This window comes from Panthera onca, chromosome D1, assembly GCF_046562875.1.
Source record: "Panthera onca isolate mPanOnc1 chromosome D1, mPanOnc1 haplotype 2, whole genome shotgun sequence".
Lineage (NCBI taxonomy): Eukaryota > Metazoa > Chordata > Mammalia > Carnivora > Felidae > Panthera > Panthera onca.
The window spans coordinates 5,688,189-5,699,180 of NC_138348.1; the positions used below are offsets into that span (position 1 = coordinate 5,688,189).

The 10,992-nt window shown below is 35.9% G+C and overlaps 1 protein-coding gene across 2 annotated transcripts in view; it reads right to left on the reverse strand.

The window, feature by feature from the left end:
* Positions 1-10,992, reverse strand: part of TOP6BL (TOP6B like initiator of meiotic double strand breaks) — a 96,563-nt gene that overhangs the window by 36,278 nt on the left and 49,293 nt on the right. For both annotated transcript variants that reach the window (XM_078433717.2, XM_078433716.2), the window contains exons 4-7: positions 8,063-8,172; positions 2,633-2,716; positions 1,417-1,472; positions 971-1,042 (exon numbers count right to left, since the gene is read on the reverse strand). In XM_078433717.2, coding sequence (XP_078289843.2) covers positions 971-1,042; positions 1,417-1,472; positions 2,633-2,716; positions 8,063-8,172 — 322 coding nt within the window. The remainder of the gene's footprint in view (positions 1-970; positions 1,043-1,416; positions 1,473-2,632; positions 2,717-8,062; positions 8,173-10,992) is intronic.

Here is a 10,992-nt window from a genome sequence, read left to right on the forward strand (position 1 = left end):
GTGAAATTTGATACTTGCTTACTTTCTAACAGCTTTTCTTTTTTAAATAGGAAGAAATATTAATGAGCATTTTTCCTCTCTCTTTAAACTGATGAGGTCATCCAGGAATATATGTCCACAAACACTGGTTCAGAGGCTTAAACTTTTTCAGTAAATTTCTGATAATGAGCTGTCTAACTTTAAGGACTGTATGATAGTAAAGGACTACTAAAGATAGATAAAGAGTGGGGACTTTATTTACTGCACATATTAAAGAATAAAAAAATTCTAATCTGAAGTGTACTTTTGGCTAAGAGTAAAACAGACTAAAAAGCCATAAACAGTGTCTTCAAACCTTAAGATCCTATGACTACCAGTGCTGATTCAGGGCATACAAATGGAGTCAAAAACTATTGAATAAAGAATAAATTACTTGGACTAAATCATAAATTGTTTTTTTTTTCTTGCTATATGCATGTTCACTTTGGATTCTCTTAGGAAGGCAAGGCAGAGGAATAAATTCCATTTATTTGCCATCTTCTCCATGGATTTTTTTTTTGTAGTCTGGAGGTGGAGGTAGAGATGATTTCCAAACCTTGAAAAATGCCGATGCACAAAAAATAATATATAAAGAATTCCTTTGTGTTCATAGTATCTTTCTAGCCAAGAGTTCAAGGAACCTTCTCAAGTCCTTCCTCTCTTCTCATATGTAAATAAGATTGAAATTTGTTGTTTCATTACTAGAAAAAATAAGACATGGAAAGGAGAAGGGACGTGTTCTCAGGTCAATTAGAATACATTCAAGGAGCCAGAAATAATGAGAGTTTTCGATACAAATAGATTAAAAGTTTTACTTCCACTTTTCTTACAGAGAAGCTAATGCCTGGCACTAAGAAATGACAAATGAGGCTATGTTCAATTTCTACCCACACTCATACTCATAACAGGAGAATAAAACATGGAGAGGGACAACAATGCTTTTATCCTTCACCTCACATAATGTTGATAGTTTATAACAAGAGCAATTCCATTCGACAGGTTCAAAGTGGGTTCGTTCTTTGTCCTGGAAAGCAAAGAAAAGCTAAGCCATAGTTCACAGATTCTAAAACCAATCTTTACCTGATACAAATTTTGGCCCATGACCACCACCACCCACAGAGATTACTGGAATCCAACAGCCAACTAACCAAAGGGAAATGGAAATTTTTAAGATCACCCACTCTGGTGAGAGGGAAAGACACAAAAAGATATAGATGAATCTACTTACTCATTAAAAGTTAATATAGAATAAGAAAATGTGGGAGTCTCAGAAAATTAGTTTCAAGGTAACTTTGGGTCAAGAAGTCAAACTGTGAAGCTACTAGAAATAGGGCAATAATGACTGAGAAAAACTATAAAACCATGGCATAAATTTAAGCCATTGATTTAAGGACTTACCCAAAGATTTCCAAGGAAAGGATTCCATTCACCTTTACACTGAAATTAAATCTAATCTGCAAAGTAAATGGGGTATGAGATTTAACATCAACAAGGATGGAGATTTAAAAAATTCCATACTTAATTCCCAAAGGGTGTAGATATTCTTTACATCACCTTGTTTTCACTTGCACTTTCCCTAAACAACTAACAGAATTAACATTTACCTGTGCTCAAATTCTGCATCTAAATTTATATTGAGTCCTACACTTCAATTCCAAGTGGTCACAGATTATCAGAATATCCTAACTTTTGTTCTCTGCTGTTCTCCCAGTTATATCTTCTCCCCCTTAAAAGAACTATTGATTTTTCTCTCCATTTTTTCCATGGTTTTCATATATAGAACATTCCATACTTTTTTCTTTGTGTTTTCTTCCCTTCCCCCCATCTGACTTTTATGTCCTCCCTCCAATTCACTTCACTGTTCTAATTATTTCCTACTTTTGATTTACATTTTCCTTCCTATGTAATAGGAGACTCTAGAGCTAGACTGCCTGACTTCAAATCCTGGCTCTGCAAGTTATTTAATCTCTATACCACAGTTTCTTCAGCTGTAAAATGGGAATGATGATGATAAAACCTACTTCACAAGGGCTGTTGCATGGGGTGAGTGAATAAGTGTATGGAAAGGACTCAGAAGTAACTGGCATATAATATGCACTGAACCCTGCCAAAGACATAAAAAGTTGACTCTAGCAAGAGAAAAAAGGGAGAAGTTATATACCATACTTAACAGTGTGCATCCCTATAAACATATCTAACTACATGTAATAATAAAAATTATAGCTCTCCAAAGTTCGAAGTACTTTGTCAAAATTTCCTGATTTGCTCTTATAGTCACTTTGGAAAAGGAGGAAATAATCAGCAAGGTTTATTATCCAGAAAAATGAAGCACAGAGGAGGCAAAAAAGTATCTAAACTGATACAATAAAATAATATGGAAGTAAAAACAACAATTCAAAGAAAGTTCTATATTCAAGGGCTATCAACTATATCACATGACCAACACCAACACTGTGTTAGGGGCACAGAAATCAAATCAATTCAATATTAAAGTTGTAATCATTGTCATTAAAAGAAAAGAGGACCAAGCATATCCTTCCACGTCCTACAGAGTAGAGGTCTCTTGAAAACATGTGATTTAAAAGAATCATTACTATGCAAAAGAACAGCTTACCTTAGGGTGTACCATGATGATTCTGCGTAAAAAGTTCTTTATCACCAAACTATCTGTCATCAAAGTTCTGGGCTTTTCATCAACCTGTAACAATCCAACAAAAACTTCTACCACATATACACAAACCCAGGAGCACAAATGAATTAAACTGTGATATTTCTTCCTATAAAGGTAACTCTCACCTTAGAGAAAGCTCCTCAGACATCCAAGGGGATGGTCTAAGAATTGGATACAAAAGAGAATCTAACAGCCATCATTCCTTGGGTTAAACTATTTCATGGAACTTTAGGAGACATGTGAACAAAGGTCAGAGTAAAACCCACAATCTCAAAACCACTTTTTGTAACAAATTTAAAAGTATCAGACCAGAGCTAAGAAGCGTTAACTCTTTCTTAGCTCTGCCATCCTGATGTGAGAGTCAATCTCTATTAAGAATGGAGTGAAATTAACAGACACTAAAAGGAACCTACTTTTCATCATCAATCCATTTATCTAAACTTTATTTTTTGGGAAAAGCTATAAAACAAAAATCTCACAAGTCAGAAGACCTGTGTTCTAGTACTAGCTCTATAAAAATTACATACGTAACCATGAAAAAAAAAATCACTTAATTGCTTTGGACTTCATTTACTAATCTTCAAAACAGGGATAAAAGTTACCCATTCCCCCTCACAGAACTGTTTTAAGGACCAAATAATAATCTGAAAGTATATATTATACATGGCAACAATAGTACATATCACTTGTTGAATGCCTACTATATAGCAAGCATCAAGCATTTTGCAGGTGCTGTATCTACATTACCTCACAACAAACCTGGAGGCAGGTACTATCTTCTCTGTAGGTTTTTTCAAATGAGGTTCAAAGAAGTTAAGCAACTTGCCTAAGGTTACTCAGCGGTTCAGTGATAGAGCCAGAATTTAACCTTAAGTCTGTCTAACACTAACTGTCCGTGCTCTTTCAAGCATACCCAGATACCTCCCTATAAATATAAAATTTACAATTTAATGAGGATTTTCTCCATTCCAGGAATGGAGCAAAAGTACCTTACTTGTATTAACTACCTCATTTACCCCTCACAAAAGCCCTATTACGTACACATAACCCACATTCTGTGGATGAAAAAAATGAGTCTCAAAGAGGTCAAACAACTTTCTTAAGGTTACCTGATCTGGATTCAAAGCTTTAGTATTAACCACTATCCTATAATGGCTCATTGTATTTAATACAGTGTCCCTAAAACTAAAGTTATAAAGAGTCTTCTACAAAATAGAGAAGTTGAGGAAAATGAGAAGAAGAAATAGAGTAAAAAAATATCAGTAAGTTATCGGTGGCTCAGAGAATACAGAGCCATGTAGTAGGTACATATTAAGAAAAAAATGGTCCCAGATCTCAAAATATCATAACACAATGAGGAAGAAACAGAAAGAATAAATTATTGTAATACTTTTTGTAAGCACACTGAAAATGAGATCAAGAATTGTGCAATGGGTGGGGAAATTAGATTATTACAGAATCATTAGCAAAAATTATCAGAAAAATGGATGGGAATTATTAGAAAATTCTGGACACAGATCTAAGATTATTCATACACAAAAACAGTGGTAATTAATTTATAACTGCAGTGTACACATCACAGTCACATCCTTCATTTAAAAATTTTTATCATAAAATGTTCAAATAGTAGAAAAGCAATGATCTCTTTGAAGCATTTTCTGTAATTAGCACTTCCAAAACAACTTCTTGGAACAATTTCAAACTTCTGTAGCCTTTGTTATTATAGGGTACATCATAGAAAGGGCTAATTATATCTAGCAGTAAAGCAACCAAGTAAGTGTAAATTCCTTCAGCAGCTACCAGAAAGGGGCTACAATTAATAATGATGAGAGGTACCATTTACTGAACACCTGCTACATGCCAAACAGTTTGTACGCAAGTAGGAAATTTCCCCATTTTATTTATGAAAATAATGAGACTAAATAAGCTGTTTGATTTGTCCAAGGTCACACATGTCTAGTTAAGAACTGGGATTCAAACCTAGATATGACTTGTTTCAAAGTCCACATTCCACTATGCAATGCTGTCTCTCCAAGAAAGTTCATTTTCGGCGCATATAGCTTCCTGAATCAGATATTATGTTATCTATCATTACTTTTATGGACCCTGATAGGCAATACTTATGCAAACTACTGAACTATCCACTCAAAACACTCAGTGAAGCTTATTATATACTTGGGCCTACAGAGGAAATAAAACAATCTCTGAATTTGAAGAGTTCAGTTAAGTAGAAGGGAAAGACAAATAAATAACTTATATGACAATGTGAAAGTTTTATGATTTAGCTATATAAGAGATGCGAAAGAAGTGCACAAGAAAGACTGGCACCTAATTCAGATTGAGAAGATAAAGTGACCTAATGTCCTATTAGCAGAGGATAGTTAACATAAAGCAAATGCCTCCTTTTAAGATCTACTCATAAATTATTGAGAGAAACAGAGAGAGAGAATATATGTATGTGTGTATGTCTACAAAGTCTTTTACAGCCTTTTACAGTTGGGTGTTAGGAACGCAGTACCCCAGCCTAACATATCTATAGAAGCAGTGAATTTACTTAAGTGTGTTAGGAAAAAACAGATGCTGCAAGCCCTGGGCAGCAGAAACCACTACTGAATCATATGTTCAGGCTTCACCTTTAAATACAAATCTAATTATATCACAGAATATCAGAGCTGTTTTATATTTTCAAACTGAACTTATGTAGTCATGGGCCCTATATGACTGTCTAGAAGAAAGTCAGTCAGTGCCTCTGTCTCTTCCTGTCTCTAGTTAGAGAAATAGAGATAGATAAATATAAGTATGAAGATGTTTATATGTATATATGTTTATCTCTACCAATTTTATCATTTTTAATATTATGGCAAAAATAAATATAAAAATGGATAAAGTTTTCAAGAAGATCTTGTAAAATCAAATTGTTTTTGGAAGTACATGTTATCCAGCCTAATGGACTCCAAGATGCAAGATACAAGACTGACTCTGAGCTTATGCATCTCTCCTAAATGAAGCTCTCTTCCTATTTCCTGGGATTAGCTTTCCTCACATGCCCAAAGCAGTGGATCATTTATTATAGCTTTTTCACAGATGTCTCCATTCACTAGCCTCTGCTCTGAACCTTGCTATCTAACCCTTCTCCCCATTTGAGGTATATATAATTAGCTTGTTCACAATCTCCCCTTCTCACTTCCTTCATTCAAGTACCTTTTAAATAGCTGCATAGTACCAGAGAAAAGAGATGTAATAGAACAAATGCTTTCAGGGAATCCTTGTTCCTCTGAGGTCATACTACTCTTCCCCACTCTTCATGGATCACCAGCTGACTGCAGGCACTGAGATCAGTTTCCCTCAGCACTTTAAGACATACCATCATATGGGTTGACTTCCACATCCAAGTAGATGGCCTGTCTAAGCAACAATTTAGACATAATTTCCTGAACTCTTCAACTCCCAACAACCTTGACCTCCAGGCATTTCCAGCCACCTATTTCCATGGCCATAATTTGGAATGGTACCATTCTAAAAACCTGAAGCTGAAATGCCTCACTCTTATGTGAAAAGGTGCACACTAGGATGTTAACAGTGGCTACCTTGATTATGTCAAATTATCTGTGTTCTAGATGCTCTCTCTGATTTTCCTGAGGGAAACACTGCTTTTGCAATAAGGAAAAAAAATAAGACAAACTTTATCAATCTGAAGACAAATCCCTATTCTTTCAAGTCTCTGAACTCCTTATATCAGATAATCTGTTTTCAGTCTCATCAAGAGATGAGAACTGGGCACTTCCATTGGGTTAGATATCCTTCCTATATATATATCCTACCTCTATCATAATACATTTACAGTGTATTATAATTATTTGTTTGCTTGTTTATCTTTTCCTTTAGATTTCAGGTTCCTTGGAATCAAGTAACATGTCTTGGGTCACTGTACCTTCAACATCTAGCAAAGTAAGGCCGGCTTGAACAAACACAGGTTTCTCAATGAGTGAATAAATATTCAAACAGACCTGATTAATATGAGTACAAGACTTTGGTTCAAATTCTAATCCTGTCACTTAACTTTCATATGACCCTTGAAAGTCAATCTAATTCTCTGAATCTCAGTTTTCTTGTACCTGTAAATTGGGTGATAATCTCTGTTCTTCACAGAGTTGTTGGGAGGCTTAAATAATATACATAAATGTTACGTATAAGAATTATCATTGTTTGTTTAGACTGGCTAAAACACATGATCTCCTTTACTAGAACTGATTTCCTTGGTTCACTGAAATCAGCTTTTTTATCGCTACTTAATGTTAATAGTTTCAGAGCTGACTAACCATTAATTGCTCCAGATTGTTTACTCATCATTCTCCTAAAGAAGATAAGGCATGGCCAGGGAATCTATTGTCGCAATACTGCACCCCTTTCCTTTGAGAAGGAGCATATAATTGTCCAAACGTGAAGAAAGGCCTCCCAAGTGCTTCTTGGGAGAATGTTTAAAGTACTCTAATTCTTTATGTCTCCACAAATTCAAAGGAAAGAAAGAATAGGGAATCACAGAATTGGTAAAGGGAATGGAAAACTCAACTGTCACTCATAAATCTGGGCTACAAATAAATCAATAAAGATCTTTAAGTCAACCTAATAAAATGTATGCCAATAGGATCTACACTGGGAATCCATTTTTATTTTGTCTTTCAGGAGATCCAAACTCAAATAATGGCTTAATTTCAGTGGTTCTCAAGTTTACCTGCACATTAGGAATCACCTTGGAATTTTTTCATCTGGGATTTCAAAAATATTTTAAAGCCCAGGCCACACCAGTATGGACTAAATTGTATTCCCTAAAATTCATACGTTGAAGCCCTAGCCCCCCATGTGACTGTATTTGGAGACAGAGCTTTGAGGACATAAATAAAGTTAAATGAGGTCATAAACGTGGAGCCCTAATCTGACAGGAAGATGTCCTTATAAGAAGTTGTAGACTAATTAGAGAGCTCTCCCACCACATATACACAGAGGAACCATGTGAGGAAACAGTGACAAGGCACCTTAAACTTCTAGACTCCAAAAGTATGAGGAAATAATGTTCTGTTGTTTAACCACCCAATCCATAGTATTTCTTTATGGCAACCTGAGCAAACTAATCCAACACCCTAGGCCAATTAAATCAACCTCTTGGAGTGGGACACAAATACCAGTCATTTAAAAGCTACGGGGGGGGGGGGGGGGGGCGGGTTTGAAATCTGCACAGAGAAGTCTGGGAGCCAATGCCTTATTTCATTTCAACTTGGAACTGTGATGGACCTAGGCTTTTCTTTCCTATTATTATATTTGTAGAAAAATGAGAATCAAGATATCAGTAATTTATAGAACCACAACAAAACCTGCCTCAAAAATCATCTGGAAGGGTGTTGCCCCTGATATGTCCTGAGAAGAGCTGGCTTCTTCTGAAGTCCAGTTCAGCTTTGCAGAGAATCCGGGCAGTATAGATTGTATTTCTGTGTGAGAAGAAATGGAGACAAAAAATAAATAAATAAAAAGGCAGTTTGGATAAGTACCAGAGTTTCTGGAATTGTTTATTAAACTGATGAGCCAAGAAGGCATTTCCCTGATGAAAAGATTATCTGCAAAATTTGAAGTATGACTGGAAATGGCTATGCATCAGCAAATTGCTTGAACATTTAGAATTACTTTATGGGGTTAAGACATTTAATCTCATGTTTTCAATTTTTCACATTTGCTAAATCAATTTGTATTTTCAGTTAATTTCCACAAGGTCATGTCCAAAGCTAGAAATCTTCAGAACTGACAGCTCTAGCTTATATTCTTCTGTTTTCAATAAATTAATTCATTATTTGATAAACACAAATCCAGTAAGTGAGCTAATTTAGAATTAAAAGCAGAAAAATTCAAGAATGGCCCTCTCAGGCATTTACCTAATACAGTACTTTCTTTATTTAATAAGGTAGTCTTTACAAAGTAAAACAAACTCTTCCTAATTTTGTTCACAAATTAACCACTTGGTATGTTTACATATGTTAACTTAGAACTATCTTTCCACAAAGCACCAGGTGGTCCTGCATCATCAACAAAGAGAACCTCAAAATTTGCATCATTGTCCTTCCTTTCTGTATCTTGGCACTCATATTATAAAGGAAAAAAAAACAAATCTCCCATTTTATAAAATGCCATCCCTTATTTCTCCTCTACATTACTAGTATAATGGAGAACTAAAAACAAAGATTTTGTAAATGAGGTTGACAGTGTTGATATTATACAAGAATCCAACTTTAAAAACAATAATAAAATGCATCCTAAAATAAAAGCACAACTCTCTCCTACAGCACTCATACTACATATCTAATAAATCTGTAACCTCAGAAAGTATGGACATTACCAAGATCAAGTACTAGCTATCAATCTTAATGGGTAGTATTTTTCTTGCCATTATTTGTTTTTCAAATATAATTCAATTGTAAAGCTTGGGATAATATGGCAGCAAGGTTGTGCTACACTGAGGTTTAGTGAACTTGGCACTGAACCAAGATGCCTTGCATCAATCTTTAGTTTTACCAATGACCAACTCTCTGACCTAAAGTGATCCCTTTTTACTGTGATTAAATTACCTTTTGTGAAATAAGAGAAAATTTGTTCCTGAGTCCTACCTTGTCTTTGAAGTACTGATACAGTGCAGAATGGGTAAAACATGTAGATACATAAGAAAAAGTATTGTCAATAACTGAATTCTCCAGAAATCTAATTAACAATTTAAAAGAAAATGTGTAGTTATTTGAGGAAAATCAGTTTCAGTTGCCTCACTTCACACACACACACACACACACACACACACACACACACACACACACACACACACACACCTAGATGGACTGACTAGAGTTAAATGTGAAAGGCAGAACAATAAAACTAAATAAAAGCCTTTTATTTCTTTTTTAATGTTTATTTATTTACTTTGAAAGAGAGAGTGTATGCAGGAGAGTGGCAGAAAGAGAGGGAGACAGAGAATCCCAAGCAGGCTCCACACCATCAGTGCAGAGCTGGACGTGGGCATCGAACTCACAAACTGTGAGTTCGTAACCTGAGCTGAAATCAAGAGTTGGACGCTTAACCGCCTGAGCCACTTAGGCACCCCAAAGCCTTCTATTTCAAGATAAGTTGAGCATATGTTGAAACTGCACCTTCCCGGGGCGCCTGGGTGGCTCAGTCGGTTACGCGTCCGACTTCGGCTCAGGTCATGATCTCGCGGTTCGTGAGTTCAAGCCCCGTGTCGGGCTCTGTGCTGACAGCTCGGAGCCTGGAGCCTGTTTCGGATTCTGTGTCTCCCTCTCTCTCTCTGACCCTCCCCTGTTCATGCTCTGTCTCTGTCTCAAAAATAAATAAACGTTAAAAAAAAATTAAAAAAAAAAGAAACTGCACCTTCCCATTCAAACACATAAAATGATAAAAAAAAATTTTTAAGTTTTTATTTAAATTCCAGTTAACATAATAGTGTAATATTAGTTTCAGGTGAACAAGATAGTGATTCAACACTGTCATACATCAACTGGTGTTCATCACAAGTGCCTGCCTTAATACCCATCACCTATTAAAGCAAGTATTTTAATTTCTTTTTAATTTTTACTTATTTTTGAGAGAGAGAGAGAGAGAGGGAGAGAGAACAAGAACGAGTGGGGGAGGCATGAAGAGAGAGGGAGACACAGAATCCTAAGCGGGCTCCAGGCTTTGAGCTGTCAGCACAGAGCCCGACCCAGGTTTGAACCCATAAACTGTGAGCACATGACCTGAGTCAAAGTCAGACACTCAACTGACTGAGCTGGTCTGGTGCCCCAAAACAAGTATTTTTAAATCTTAATAAATACATAGTCTAGAAAATACATAGTCATGGTGAGAAAAAGAGAAAAATCTTTACACACCAGAAATGGAGACAGAGATTCCCCTTATCTTCAGAAAGGAAAAAAGAAAATCCACAATGGTAGGTGAGGACCAAAGATGTGCACCATCTTTGGGGCCTGGACTAGGGAAAAATACATAGGGCTAATATGGCAATAGCCATAGATGTAAGAGCAAGATCCACACAGGCCATACACAGGAGATCTAAACAAGGACCCAAAACACAAACTACCAGAGAGTTGATTAAAGCCAAGTGATGCTAGTAGCAGGATCACTGACACAAGATGAGGGCCTTAGAGCTACGTCATGTAAGTGGAGATAAGACTCAGAACTATGTAGTCTATTAAGATGCAAGAGCTTTGTATCTTACCACGCAAGCAAAATTTAATCTAAGATACATATCCTGCAAG